General features: G+C 39.7%; 1 protein-coding gene across 1 annotated transcript in view; it reads right to left on the bottom strand.

The window, feature by feature from the left end:
- kcnn3 (potassium intermediate/small conductance calcium-activated channel, subfamily N, member 3) overlaps positions 1–16,645 on the bottom strand; it is a 230,554-nt gene that overhangs the window by 48,534 nt on the left and 165,375 nt on the right. The window contains exon 7 of the mRNA XM_061982918.2: positions 3,847–3,957. Within this exon, the coding sequence (XP_061838902.1) occupies positions 3,847–3,957 (111 nt within the window). The remainder of the gene's footprint in view (positions 1–3,846; positions 3,958–16,645) is intronic.

Here is a 16,645-nt window from a genome sequence, read left to right as displayed (position 1 = left end):
GCGCCATCCATTTTCAGGGCTAGTTGATTCGGCAGGTGGGTTGTTACACACTCCTTAGCGGGTTCCAACTTCCATGGCCACCGTCCTAGCTGCTGTCTATATCAACCAGGGTGAGCCCCACCCCTTTCGTGAGCGCACTGCGCGCGGAGTGACCCCTGTTACGCGCCCCCGGCAACAGGGGTGGCGGGCAGGTAAGCTGCGCGGGCGGAGCGCGCGGAGTGACCCCTGTTACGAGCCCCCGGCCACGGGGGTGGCGGGCAGGTAAGCTGCTTACCTGCTGCGCGTGACGCCGGCCGCGGCGAAGGCGGACGAGGCGGGGTGTCGGTGCGGTGGGCGCGGTGGTGACCCTGGACGTGCGTCGGGCCCTTCTCGCGGATCGCCTCAGCTACGGCTCCCGGTGGGGCCCTCTCGGGGGAAGGGGCCTCGGTCCCGGACCCCGGCGAGGCGTCGGGGGCCTTCTCCGCTCCGTAAAAGTGTCCATCTCTTTTTTTTTTTTCTTCTGTTGTGGCATATGCAGCAGGTGCCTGCTCGTTTTTCGTATGTGGGTAACAACATTTAACTATGTATATATATTTCCGAATTGGTTTAACTGCCACCCGCCTGAATCTATTTAAAATATATATATTTTTTATTTCAACCAAGCACAACCCATTTATCATTTATTTATTTATAACCGCCCGACCCGACCCGACCCGCGGATAAAATCTAATTTTTTTAAATTTCATCCGCCCGATCCGCGGATAATCCGCGGACTCCGCGGTTGTGCCCGCAAACCGCGCATCTCTAGTATATAGCCACACATATATAAATATATACACATGTACACATTTATATACACAATTTACAGACATGCGTAACTCAACGACTCTATATATAAAATATAAAACCCTAATATGACCGCTTTAAAATCATGTTTTTAATAACAACTAACAACAAAATGAAGAGAGTCCTTGGGTTACGCATTAGTTTCGTTCCTAGACTGCGATGTAAAGGTTTTTTTCTTTAAAATTGAGAGTTTTTTAAACTTCAGCCATAGCAGAAAGTTTCAAAACCTGCGTGTGGACGAGCACAACAGAGATTTTCGGTTTGCGTCACAAGAAACGTGCGACGTTATCTCATGTTTTGAATACTACACTTTCGAAATTGACTGTGGAAATGGTTCTCGTATAAATTGGTTCCTACAATATACTTAATTTAACACTGAAGTCACTCACCTTGTACCTGGAGGACATAAATACAGTAATAAAAACGCCAAACACAAGAACTAAATGAAACCGAAATACAAAAAAGTGGTCTTTATCGCAGCAGTTTATTCCTTTTCAACAATAACACCACTATGCTGCTTAGTAGTGATGGCTCAGACAACACTGAAGCAGTATGAAACAAAGCGTGACTATGTGTCCCTGGTGCCTCAATGCGTGTGTCACTTTAAGAGAAAAACATGTGTGCATCATGTACAGCTGCCATGTTGTTAGACAGCGAGGCGCCAAACTGGGCTCATCGGGAAGCACCTCTTTCTCTCACAAGTGACAGCTCGTAGTAAAAAAAAGTCGGAGGAGTGGCGTGCCCGCGTATGACATCGGGTTTCATCACCATCATGGATCCAAATGGGACTAATCAATTTGGGTTGAATCAAGCAGATGACCATCATGAAACACCAACACAGTATCAGTGCAGCGTCAATACAGCTGGTGAGTGTGCCATTCACCCGTCACTAATGCTGAACGATTCGATCGGATTCCTATTCCCGGGCGGTGATTCGATTCAACGTGATTCTCGATTCAAACCGATTCTCACAATGTATTATTTGTATATAATAATTACAATGAATCTTTTCCAGTATAGATTACAGGTTAGAAAAGCTCCGTCTGGTGCCATGAAGATGGCATAAAAACATATTTTTAAAAATGTATAAAAATAAATAATTATAAATATTAATTAATCCAAAAAAAAAAAAAAAAACAATATTAATATAATATATATATATGATTTTTTATTAAATCTACTTTTGCTCAAAAATACTGTAGCAACCTGGCAGTTGTGTTTACTTTATTTATTGCTATTTATGTAATTAATAAATATTTACTTATTTACTGATTTGTTTATTTACTGATTTAGGTATTGTGTTACGGAATCAGTAGCAACACATGTTAGTAGTTGCTATGATACGAAACTGGGTAGGATTAAATAAGCTTTGGTTCTTCCTACTCCTTTTTCGGACATGCTGTATTGAGAAACTGTAATTGTGCGATGTATCATATTGTAATTGTATCCATGTCTGGGATAAACTAACGCCATAAACCAGGGGTGTCTGAACTTTTTGACTTGGGGGCCGCATTGGAGCAAAATCCGACTGCATGTAAATTAACTATATATACACTGTATGTCTATATATATATATATATATGTATATATATATATATATACACACATGTATACATATACATATATATACTGTACGTATATACATATATATATATATATATATATATATATTATGTATTAATAATACATATACATACATACATATATATACACACATATATACATATATATATACACATATATATACATACATATACATATTATATATATATATATATATATATATATATATATATATGTGTGTGTAATTAATTTTTTATATATATATATATTATATCATATATATTATAGCCTATACATATGTGTATATATTTTATTAATATAATGTATTAATAGTTAATATAATTTAACTCCTACCGTGTTTACTTCCGTGACAACCTCATTAAAGTTTTGTAATCAATCAAAAATATCAAGCAGCTAAAATGCGCCAAACACGGATAAGAGTGGAGAAAGTGTTTTGCATTTTCCCATCATGCTTTGTAATAGATTTAAATGGGTGTAATTTTTTATTTTTTGTGCGTCCTTTTAATATATTTTTTGTTTTTAAATTTTTTTTATAGTGCATTGACATTTTTCATAATATCCACAAAGTTCAGTGAGCAGCTTGTGTTATGTATGTTGACATTTTGTGTTGTTAGATTTGTTATTTTTGCACCGTGACTAGGGTAGGTTGTCTGCATTGGGTCATACGAGTACATGCTGCCCTTAGATTCTGAAAGGTCATTGGTAAAAATTACCCAACACCAAATGCTTGACGGCGTCAAAATGGCAGCATCAAAGTCAGTCTTTTTAAAATAAATGCAATATTCCTGCGGGCGAGACTCCTTATTAAACTCATGACGTTTTGTGGGCTGCTTTTGGCCCGTGGGCCGTAGTTTGGTCACATAGTTGTGTGATTTTAGTTCAGTGAGCAGGTTGTGTTATGTGTGATCATGTCTGTTGACATTATGTGTTGTTAGAGCTCTACATTTTTGCACCATGACTAGGGTAAGTTGTCTGCATTGGGTCATATGAGTACGTGCTGCCCTTAGATTCTGAAAAAATAAAGGTCATTGGTAAAAATTACCCAACACTGGATGCTTGTTTGCCGCAAAATGGCAGCATCAAAGTCAGTCGTTTAAAATAAATGCAATCTTCCTGCGGGCAATACTCCTTATTTTGGAGTCGTTTGGACACCCCTGCCAGAAACCACAACCATGGTGTTAAAGAGTTGTGTGATTTCCGACGTTTCTTGAACATAACATGAGTCCTGACTGCATGTGCGTGTGGGTGCAAGCCGAGGGGGGGGGCAGTTGTGGTTGCTGATGATGTTTTGGCGTGACTGCAGCCAACAGTAGCCTGTTTTGTTTAAAAAAGCCCAGAAAATGTTTTATGTAAAAAATGTTGTAAGCTAGAACAGAACTTTTTTTTTTTTGCAGAATTGTCGAGCCCCACTCATTCATGCTGCCAGGCCTTACATACCCTCTTGGTGAGCTGCGTGTCCATCATGAAGTTGTGTACATGTTTCTCGGCCTTGGTCAGCTCCAGCTTCCTGGCTACCACGGCAACCACCAGCGCTGTGCAACCGGCACCCTGAAAAAGAGGGGGGGAAACAGAGAACTGAGTCAGTCGCGGTGAAAGAGGAACTGGTTCATTTGCAAAACCCAAAAAAATGATTGGCGGGACAACAAAAATATGAAGAAGAAGTGGTAGCAGAGAGAGAGAGGGTAAGGAAAAATGTTTTTATTCTAAGGCCCTGTCTACCCTTTAAATACTTATTTAGCCTAAGCCCCGTTTCAGCCACACTAACCCTTCGTTTAAGATTCCCCTCCTTGGATAATTTTAGTAATAATAATAAGTCTATTTCTTGACTCTCCGGCACTTAGCTTTGTATGGACTCATTGATCGTTTACAAACTGAGTTCAGAGAGAAAGTGACGTCAGAAAGACGTCAGAAAGAACGCGCCACAGCCAGCTTCATAACAACCGGAGCTAACCACTGGAAATATGGAGGCGAGTCATCCAGACATGCCCGTGTTTCTCCTTCTTCTACATGTACGGACGCTTGTGGAAATCACACATGAATACCTTAAGAGAAGAAAACGCGCAATTGCAGATATTCGGGATACAACACATCTCAGACAGCAAGAGAACTTTCCAATGTCCAGGTCAGCTGTGATTCTATTGAAACTTTGTCCATTTGTCGAAGGAGAGACAACGAGAATGCGGGCTACCGTGGATGTGATAAAAAAGGTAGCGTGTGCTTTGTATTACCCGGCCGTTGAGCGAAGACTACGGAAAACATCAAATGCTTTTGGACTGGCAAAGCAGACTATCAGTTATTGTCCGCCATGTATGCCGCGGACTCAACGTCTAGGTCCAGACTATATAAAGTCACCAAAAACTAATGGACAATGAAGGTGAAGGCAAAAGAGTGAGGAGTGTCCTGACCAGATATCTAGATCCCTAGATTGATTGTTGTAAAATGTTCTTTATCACATTGTTTACTTTCACATGCCTCATAAGGATTTAATTTCTGATGTCTCAGGTGTGATTCACTACAATAGGGCCCCACAGCACACTGGATTCCATCCATCCATCCATTTTCTACCGCTTGTCCCTTTTGGGGTTGCTGGAGCCTATCTCAGCTGCATTCGGGCGGAAGGCGGGATACACCCTGGACAAGTCGCCACCTCATCACAGGGCCAACACAGGTAGACAGACAACATTCACACTCACATTCACACACTAGGATTCCAGTTAATTGGAATACCACAACACTGGATATTGTTCAGATATTTAATTTAAGAACTAGCACACAAAGCAACACTGGAGGTGACTATGACGTGCACGTCTTAAACGACCATTGTGTGTGTGTGTGTGGATAAGGTTAGATGGGATTTACCCTGGATAACCTTAGTGTAGAAGGGGCCTAAGACTGGGCCCCTGGAGAGGGGGGAAAAAACCTCATCGCCATAGCACACATAAACATGTGTGTAAGAGGGAAACATCAAAGAACACTAAAGACATTAAAAGAGCAGAGCTGATGCAACCAGCCACTTCTACACTCGGGGCCACAAAAGTAAAACAACAACAAAACAAAAAAAAACATATGTGTTCCACGCCATCGTCTGCTGGGACAGGAGCAGACCCAACAAAGCAACCGAGAGAGCCGACTACGCCCTCGGCCGCCCACCAACTCTCGGCCAGTGTCCAGTTTGCCTGGACGAGCGAGGATAAAGATGGAGAGTTCTGTTCCTTCACGTCGCGACGCGAGCCAAGTCTATTTTCACTTCAAATCCATCTGGCGTGAGATCCTCCTCCTATATCTCGCCGGCGTGCGGCTGACAAATCTGCCCCGGTATGGCTGGAAAAAGCATCCGGGATTGACACCACATAATGTCACTCAATGAGACGCCGCCAATCTTAATTACACGGTGCCGGTCTCCTCGCCGCCCGCATGATGCTCCAATATCAGGGCAGGCGGGAGGCTTTGTGTGCGCTCGGGAAGTGACTTAGTTAACTTTCAGATTAGACGCCGGTTTTTTTTTTTTTTGCAAACGGGGAGAGGAACGAGGGCGGGAAAGATAAAGAGAGCGCAGCGCTGCGACTGCATGCAAATGGGAAGGGGGGGGGGGTGAATCCGGCAGGCATGGAGTGGGAGGAAGAGGACGACATGGGCCAATGTTAATGAGGTCACATATCGCCTGATAAGGATGAATTAAGATTATGGCGTTTAATGAAGAGGTATGGCCGCCTCTTCCTCCCCTTTTCCTCGCCCCTCCTTTTTTTAAAAGGACGCACAAAAATAACTTTGAGTAAAAATGCGACATTAGCGCCCGAGTCTGTCCGCTCTATTTGTGTTTATTCCAATACGATGAATAAAATATGACGGCAGCCCATGGAGAGCGTTCATCCACGTTGATGCTTTAGAGCAGTGGTCTCCAACCACTGGTCCGTGAAGTAGAGAAACATGAAATAATTGTGTGAATACCCCAAAGCATTCACACATATGGTTTTCCACACCAAAATTCATCTATTTATTATGGGCCTGCTGCAATGCAAGCGCCCATTAACATGATGCAAGCAGCCCATATTGTTATTCTTATTATTATTCTTCTCCAGATTTTGGTGCGCTCTACCTTCCACATTTTTCACCCGATTCAAACCGTTCCAACTTCAAACTGTTCAGCCTATTCGGGAATCGCGGGCTTTCCCTTGAAAAATTCCCAGATTTCCCAGAATTCCAGGTTTTGCAGGACATTTTTCCCATTCAAAATGATTTGGCCATTTTTCCACCTTCAACCTATTCCACCATTCTGGAAATTCAAACTTCTCTTTTTCCGAGTTCAAAAAAATTCCAGGATTTTCCAGAATTTCCAAAGCCGTATTTCCACCCTTTTTTCTGGCGACTACTCCTTCCACATTTTTCAACCCACTTCAACCGTTCCACCATCAAAACATTCCTCTTAATCAGGACAAAAAACAAAGTTGTTTTTTTAACTGAAAAAATTCCCGGTTTTACCGAAATTCCAAGAATTCCGTAATACCATTTCTCAATTCAAAATGTTACTACTTTAACATTTCTCGACCGATTTAAACCATTTTAACACCAACCATTTCAACTCATTCAGACCATTCAAGTTTTTTTCACCATTTTCTAAAAAAATTCCAGCTTTTCCCGAAATTCCCAAATTTTGGGGAAATTCCCATTGAAATAATTGGGACATTCTTAAAAGTTCCACAATTCCCATATTTTTCATTAGATTCAAACCATTCCAACTTCAACCTAATCCACCATTCTGGAAATTAAAACTGCCCCTTTTCCAAGTTCAAAAAAATTCCAGGATTTTCCAGAATTCCTGCTTTTCCAAAGCCCTATTTCCACCCTTTTTTCTGGCGACTACTCCTTCCACATTTTTCAACCCACTTCAACCGTTCCACCATCAAAACATTCCTCTTAATCAGGACAAAAAACAAAGTTGTTTTTTTAACTGAAAAAATTCCCGGTTTTACCGAAATTCCAAGAATTCCGTAATACCATTTCTCAATTCAACATGTTGCCACTTCAACATTTCTCGACCGATTTGAACAATTTTAACACCAACCATTTCAACTCATTCAGACCATTCAATTTTGTTTTCACCATTTTCAAAAAGGATTCCAGCTTTTCTCGAAGTTCCCAAATTTTGGGGAAATTGCCATTGAAATGAATGGGACATTCTTAAAAGTTCCACAATTCCCACATTTTTCATCTGATTCAAACCATTCCAACATCTAAATATTCAGCCTGTTCAGGAATTATATGCTCTGCTTCAAGATTTAACATAATTCCTTTTTTTTGTACATTTTCCCCATTCAAAATTAATTGGACAATTTTTCAAACTTTCACAATACCCATTCAAACCATTCCACCTACAACACATCCCACCATCCTGGACATTCAAACTACAATTTTTTTTAAACAATTTTTCCAAGTTAAAAACAATTCCCCATTTTCCCGAAATTCCCTAATACCATTTACTACTTCAACATTTCTTGCCCGATTTAAACAATTCCAACACCAACCAATTCAGCTCATTCAGGACATTCATGCTCCTAATCATTTTCAAAAATCCCTGCTTTTCCCAAAATTCCCACATTTCCAGGAAGTTCCCATTGAAATGAATGGGATATTTTTCCAAGTTGCACAATTCCCACATTTTTTATCTGATTCAAACCATTCCAACTTCTAAATATTCAGCCTGTTCAGAAAGTATGTGCTCTACTTCAACAATTCTAAAAAAAATAACTCCCGGATTTCCCATAATTACTTTTTTTTGTGCATTTTCCCCATTCAAAATGAATTGGCCATTTTTCAAACTTCCTCAATTCCCCACAATCTTCAACCCATTCAAACCATTCAACCTTCAACACATTCCACCATCCTGGACATTCAAATTACTTTTTTCATAGTTCAAAAAAATTCCAGATTTTCCCGAAATTCCCTAATACCATTTACTACTTCAACATTTCTTGCCCGATTTAAAGAATTCCAACACCAACCAATTCAGCTCATTCAGGACATTCATGCTCCTAATCATTTTCAAAAATCCCCACTTTTCCCAAAATTTACAGGAAGTTCCCATTGAAATGAATGGGACATTTTTCCAAGTTGCACAATTCCCACATTTTTCAACCTATTCAAACCATTCCAACATCAACACATTCCTCTTGTCCTGGACATTCAAACTAACACTTTCCCAAGTTAGCATTTCAGTTCAGCGTCACCTCTTGAGGGTGATCGGTCAAATGCAGAAGATGAAGTGAATTATATTTATATAGCGCTTTTTCTCTAGAGACTCAAAGCGCTTTACATAGTGAAACCCAATATCTAAGTTACATTTAAACCAGTGTGGATGGCACTGGGAGCAGGTGGGTTAAGTGTCTTGCCCAAGGACACAACGGCAGTGACTAGGATGGCGGAAGCGGAGATCGAACCTGGAACCCTCAAGTTGCTGGCACGGCCACTCTACCAACTGAGCTATACCGGCCCGAAGATAATATCACCACACCAATCATTCGTACTTTAACTTTTACCTTTAAAATCTGTTGGTCATTTTTATAGTGTACAATTTCATGGATAATTTGCTTCGAAACTGTAAGTTAAGCAGATATTTAAGTATTTATTTGGATTCTGACCAACAAAGTTACCGTATTTTTCGGACTATAAGTCGCTCCGGAGTATAAACCGCACCGGCCGAAAATGCATAAGAAAGAAGGGAAAAAACATATATAAGTTGCACTGGAGTATAAGTCGCATTTTTTGTGGAAATGTATTTGATAAAACCCAACACCAAGAATAGACATTTGAAAGGCAATTTAAAATAAATAAAGAATAGTGAACAACAGGCTGAATAAGTGTATGTTATATGAGGCATAAATAACCAACTGAGAACGTGCCTGGTATGTTAACGTAACATATTATGGTACGAGTCATTCAAATAACTATAACATATAGAACATGCTATACGTTTACCAAACTTTCTGTCACTCCTAATCGCTAAATCCCATGAAATCTTATACGTCTAGTCCAGTGGTTCTTAACCTGGGTTCGATCGAACCCTAGAGGTTCGGTGAGTCGGGCTCAGGGGTTCGGCGGAGGTCAAAACACACCCGACTCATCGTGTAAATAAAAACTTCTCCCTATCGGCGTATTACGGATACGGCAACAGCAGAAGTCAGACTGATTTGCAAGTGTGTAATTTGTTGTGAGTTTATGCACTGTGTTGGTTTTGTTCTTTGAACAAGGTGATGTTCATGCACGGTTCATTTTGTGCACCAGTAAAAAAAACATGGTAACACTTTAGTATGGGGAACATATTCACCATTAATTAGTTGCTTATTAACATGTAAATTAGTAACATATTGGCTCTTAACCAGTCATTATTAAGTATTTATTAGATTTAGATTTATTGGTCCCCGTTGGGGAAATTAATTTTCACTGCCGTACATTTGAACAATAGACATTACACATCACGAAACAAAAATAACAAAAAGACATCATACATGACCAACACACATTTACAGGCTTGTCAGACAGGTCGGCCGGGCCTGCTGTTAATGCCTTATTCGGCATGGCCTGATTATAACCCTAACCCTCTGACCCTGGCCCTAACCCTCTAACCCTAACCAAATAACTCTAAATTAAGTCATTGTTACTTAGAATATGTTTCCCTAGTGTCCAAAAAACTCTAAATTAAGTCTTTGTTACTTAGAATATGTTCCCCATACTAAAGTGTTACCAAAAACATATAACTTTGTCTTGAATTTGAAAAAAAAAAGTATTTATTTTTTTCACTACAGAAGGGTTCGGTGAATGCGCATATGAAACTGGAGGGGTTCGGTACCTCCAACAAGGTTAAGAACCACTGGTCTAGTCTCTTACGTGAATGAGCTAAATATTATTATTTGATATTTTACGGTAATGTGTTAATAATTTCACACATAAGTCGCTCCTGAGTATAAGTCGCACCCCCGGCCAAACTATGAAAAAAACTGCGACTTATAGTCCGAAAAATACGGTAGATAATATATTTGTTGCAATATTGGACACAATTTTTTTTTTCCCCTGTCAAACTTGAAAAAACCCCTGATACGTTTAGTAAGAAAATAAGAAAGTAAATAAAGAAAATATAAGGTATTTTATTGCCACGTGTTATTGTGCGGGCCTTATAAAATGAGGCGGAGGGCCAGATCTGGCCCGCGGGCCTTGAGTTTGACACCCGTGCACTAGACACACCAATGAGCTTGTTTATAGATGTATAATAAAACTCCTCATAGGAAGTCGCCAGTTGTTCTAACTTTGTGACGTGATACAATGCACATTAATGAACATATGAAATAAAAAAGTGACAGATTGTAGCCAAAGGCTGATGTCCATCAGCATGTCATTGCAAAGAAACTAATTCAGCGTTATGGTGAGTTGTATTTTTCAAAAGTCCCTGAAAAGAATGCCTACATTAAACCAGTCCGTGGTGCAAAAAAAAAAAGGTTGGGGAACCCTGCTTTAGAGGAAAGAGCCCTTGATGAATTGCTGCAGTACAAAATGTGCGAGTACAGTGTGTGTTTCTGCTCTTTGGTCTGACACAGCACGCTGCTGATTATTTTATGCAGGCAGTGTGTGTGCGTGTGTGTGTGTGTGTGTGTGTGTGTGTGTGTGTGTGTGTGTGTGCCCACGTCTGTTGGATTCCGACGGGGTTCCCTGTGCAATCTCCACAGACGGATCGCCGCAAGCCGCTGTGATTTGTTTCACGCCGCCGAGTGTTTCCCTCGCTCGTTCCGCAAACGGCGCAGCCATCCACCTCGCTGTCAGAAAAACGGGGGGAAATACCATCTGTGCTGCTGTGCAACATTTACACAGCACGAGGGCCATCATTTTTTTTGTTTTGTTTTTTTAGCTTCAAGCAAAAACAACCGCAAATACTTTTGCGTAGAGCAAGACTGAGGGACACATACCCTTATATTTTTCGGATTATAAATCGCACTGGCCGAAAATGCATAATAAAGAAGGAAAAAAACATATATAAGTCGCACTGGAGTATAAGTCGCATTTTTTGAGGAAATTTATTTGATAAAACCCAACACCAAGAATAGACATTTGAAAGGCAATTTAAAATAAATAAAGAATAGTGAACAACAGGCTGAATAAGTGTACGTTATATGACGCATAAATAACCAACTGAGAAGGTGCCTGGTATGTTAACGTAACATATTATGGTAAGAGTCATTCAAATAACTATAACATATAGAACATGCTACACGTTTACCAAACAATCTGTCACTCCTAATCGCTATTCCCAGTTTTTATAATATAAGTTACCGCCAATGTTGAAATTATCAATTTTCATAGGTACGGAAGTAGTAGCAGGTAGCATCTTTTTTTTCACAATGCACTTCTGCCATGACCCGCCATTGCCAAATTTGTATTGGTTGACGTGTGTGTGATTGCGGATATACGTCTAGTCTCTTGCGTGAATGAGATAAATAATATTTGATATTTTACGGTAATGTGTTAATAATTTCACACATAAATTGCTCCTGAGTATAAGTCGCACCCCCGGCCAAACTATGGAAAAAAACTGTGATTTATATCCGAAAAATACGGTACTGTTAAATGAAAGGATTCGGGGCACCATTTTAGTTTTTCACCTTCAGAACCAGTACAATGTATGGATTTTGTTGAAGAGCCAAAGCCAAAACTGAAATGCTGAAAGTTAGCATGCCGCACAGATAGCTTCAATCAACAAAAAAATTGAGCAAAATGAGCTAGCATGCTAACAATACTTCTCCCCGTCATCTTTGTTGTAGCGGTGTAGCGTGCAAGGACTGGAGTGGAAGAAGTGTCAAAAGATGGAGCTAACTGTTTTAATGACATTCAGACTTTACTTCAATCGATAACAGAGCGACATTTCCTCATCTGGAAACAACAATGCCGGAAATGTGTCCCGTGAAAAAACCGTCCGACGGGGAACTCTCTAATAACTAAATTTCCTTGGGTGAATAATGTAAACTCACCACACCGGTATGTTTTAGCGCTTTCATGGCGAGTTTACTGACAGATATAAGTAAGAACTTTACACTACTTTATATTAGAAATGGCAACAGCGGAGGATGAATGTCCCATAACAAGAAGATAGAGAAAAAGAAGAAGCTTATCGGTGTCGTCACGGACTACAAAGGCGGACACGCGCAATTTTTCAGGATTTATGCAGATCCCAAAAACAGATCAGCAGGTACCAGAAGGTAAGAAAAGTTGCTTTTGCATAATATTGCAAAACTAAACGCCAGATAATGTGTCTTACCTTAAACACACACCATAATAATACTCCTATGTTTAATGCGCTAACAATTCATCAAGCAGTGCGGCTTCGTAGCTTACCAACGTCGTACTAAAACATTTTGATAGATTTTTGAGAGCCGTGTGTAATGTGCTATATTTTCAATGGAACATTTAAAATGTTGGTGGTGTTTACTTGAGTCAGATTGCCATCATATTGTAGTCTACACATATCTCTTATGTTTGACTGCCATCTACTGGTCACACTTATCACTACACCATGTACCAAATAAAATTCCCTCGAGGTTGGTAAGCAAAACCAGAATTATTCCGTACATTAGGCGTACAAGGCGCACTGTCGAGTTTTGAGGGGGGAAAAAAGAATTTTAAGTGCGCCTTATAGTCCGGAAAATATGGTACTTATAATATAAACATATATAAATATTTTTACCATCTATGGATTAACAGAACACATGCATTTTTTTAACTTTTATATTTTTCAGAATTTATAATTATATTCAATAAAAATTGCTCGTCACCTCGACGAATTAGTTTGGTGTTCATGCTAGCATTTTCCGCTGTCTCATACACACACACTGGACACAACAGGAAGCGCGTACAAAAAAGCCGTCCAAGAGAAGCAACTGACAATTTACTGAAATCAATAACGGAGCAGCATCTCCTCATCCGGAAACAACCACACCGGAAATGTGTCCCGTGAAAAACCGTCCGACGGGGAACTCTCTAATAACTAAAGTTCCTTGGGTGAATAATGTAACTCACTACACCGGTATGTTTTAGCGCTTTCATGGCGAGTTTACTGACAGATATAAGTAAGAACTTTACACTACTTTATATTAGAAATGGCAACAGCGGAGGATGAATGTCCCATAACAAGAAGATAGAGAAAAAGAAGAAGCTTATCGACTACGGTGTCGGCACGGACTACAAAGGCGGAAACGCGCAATTTTTTAGGATTTATGCAGATCCCAAAAACAGATCAGCAGGTACCAGAAGGTAAGAAAAGTTGCTTTTGCATAATTTTGCAAAACAAAATGCCAGATAATATGTCTTACCTTAAACACACACCATAATAATACTTGTATGTTTAATGCGCCGACAATCCATCAAGCAGTGCGGCTTCATAGCTTACCAAAGTCGTACTAAAATATTTCGATAGATTTTTGAGAGCCGTGTGTAATGTTCTATATTCTCAATGGAACATTTAAAATGTCGGTGTCGTTTACTTGAGACCCATCATAGTGCAGTCTACACTTATGTCTTATGTTTGACTGCCATCTACTGGTCATACTTATCCTTACACCATGTACCAAATAAAATTGCTTCGAGGTGGGTAAGCACAACCATAATTATTCCGTACATTAGGCTCACCGGGTTATAAGGCGCACTGTCGAGTTTTGAGGGGGGAAAAAGGGATTTTAAGTGCGCCTTATAGACCGGAAAATACGGTAATTCTTGCAAATGAGACTCGGAGGAAATGAAAATATAGCAACTGGACAGCACAGGTATCGTTATTAGCTCACTGTGTATGTAGTTCTGCAGTGTTCCGGTGAATCTTGTCAGTGGGACATTACGCCAAAGTGCTGCATGTCATGTGGAAGTGGTCATCATCATGCTAACACCTGCTTCACTCTCACGTAGCCTTGGAGTACAATCCTTGTGTTGCCATGGTAACGCCTGCAGGAATCTTCACTGTACAAACTCATTACAAGACTTCCCGGGGAGGCTTTTTTATTTTCCCGTTAACCCGCCGCTCGACGGCACAACTTTTTATTTCCTTTCGAGTCCCCGCCCGGGTTCTCCCTGGTACACTCCAGCCTCACCTCGGTCTGTGGTACTCGCGCCCTCATCACCCCTCCTCTGATGAGCAGAGAAAATAAACCACTCTGGGAACTCTGATGAGTGTTGCCATGAGTGTGTGACAGGGCACAAGTGTGTGTGTGTGTGAGTGTGTGTGTGTCTGTGTGTCTGTGTGTGTGAGAGTCGTACTAAGAGTGTGTGTCAAGCTCAATAAAAGACAAGTTGTCTTGTATGTTCACTATTTTATTTAAGGACAAACTTGCAATAAGAAACATATGTTTAATGTACACCTAAGAATTTTTTGTTAAAATAAAGCCAATAATGCAATTTTTTTTAGAAAAGTACCTAAAAGTATCGAAATACATTTTGGTACCGGTACTAAAATATTGGTATCGGGACAACACTAAAATGGACTTTTGTTGGCGGGTTTTGGATTGTTATGGGTTTTCTGGGCGAAATTGTGTACTGCATTGTTAGCCACCTCGTACTTGCCATATTTTACAACTTAGAATGCATGAAAAAAGAAAAACACACGTGTTCTTGTCTTACATAAGAATGATGAAAGATAGGCAAAAATAAAAAATTATATATTACTTATTTTTAACACTTATGAGAGGGATCCTTTGGGATCGCCGAGAATTTCAATGGGATTTTTTTTTAAACTGTCATTGTTCCAAAAAAAAATAATGAATCAAAATCAATGTTGTTAAAAATTATTGAATTATTAAAGGCTCAAATTTCTTCATATCAAATATTTCACATTAAAAATATTTTGGGGGGAAAATAGCAGAGGTGTGGACTCGAGTCACATGACTTGGACTCGAGTCAGACTCGAGTCATGAATTTGATGACTTTAGACTCGACTTGACAAAATGTAAAGAGACTTGCAACTCGACTTAGACTTTAACATCAATGACTTGTGACTTCACTTGGACTTGAGCCTTTTGACTTGACATGACTTGACATGACTTGCCACTTTCCCCAAAATCCAAAGTTTAAAAAGTTATTTGGGAGCGCTCTGTATTTTTCATTTTCTTCGTCTGTCTATCAGCGTGTTATTCCTGTCAGCTGGTGTGCTGTCAGTACAACAGCCAATCAAATTAGATTTACGTTGTTTTCATCACACAGCATTCATCCAATCAAATTGCAGGACAACCAATGAACACTTGTTCATTGGTTGTCCTGCAATTTGATTTGAACTCTTAAGAGTTGTCCAACAACGTGCCAGTGATAAACAATTATGTTAAAGTTGGTTTCGTTCGGGTATAAAAACTACGACTTGGTCAACAAAAAACGAATTGCCGTATGCAAATCACGCAGTTCGAATATTACAGACGGAGACGCAACAACTTCCAACTTTGTTCGACATTTGAAGTTTCACAAAGAAGGGTAAGTTTTGAATGTAAGATAACGTTTATTGGCTAAGTAACGTGACTTTTATTTGCTGTGTAGTTAAATCAGTGAGGCTGCAAACTCACTGCTAACGTTATAACCATAGACATCTTATAAGTAGACGCAGCATAGAGCGCTACTGCCTACTGGCACAGACGAGGCGCGTGGCCGCCATCTTGGAGTGGTGATCCGCTCCACTCAGTGCAATTAATTTGGCAGGAGCAATGAACTGTCAGCGCATTTAATTCATTTTACCTCACTGAATACCACTGATTTTCACCCCCTTTTTTGTCATACGTGTGTAACAGACACATGTTTTGGCGTGTTTTATTATTCATAGTTTGCTTAACAGTAATATAATATTCTTATACGCTTAAGTGACCAGACGTCCGAGATCAAAACTGGGAATATAATCCCAGAGAAGGGGGAAAAAAACGGTAAGCTATTTTTAAGTTGAAGAAACAATATGATTAGGTTATATATACATATGTGTGTATCCTACATAAACAATGTATGAATACATTAGATATCTATATATCTTAGGGACCTATAGACTGTATCTCTGTTGCTGCAGCAGCAGAGAGTTTATTCTGTCTTGACACTTTGTATTGATATTTTCTATTACATTCTTCCCTTAAATGATAATGTTTGCAGTTATTTTTTTATATGTATTATTTTATGTAAGTCGCTTTGGATAAAAGCGTCTGCCAAATACTTAAACATATATAAACACCTGAAAGTCTTCATATCA

Source organism: Nerophis lumbriciformis, linkage group LG21 (assembly GCF_033978685.3).
Source record: "Nerophis lumbriciformis linkage group LG21, RoL_Nlum_v2.1, whole genome shotgun sequence".
NCBI lineage: Eukaryota > Metazoa > Chordata > Actinopteri > Syngnathiformes > Syngnathidae > Nerophis > Nerophis lumbriciformis.
This window is presented reverse-complemented; position numbering and strand designations above follow the sequence as displayed.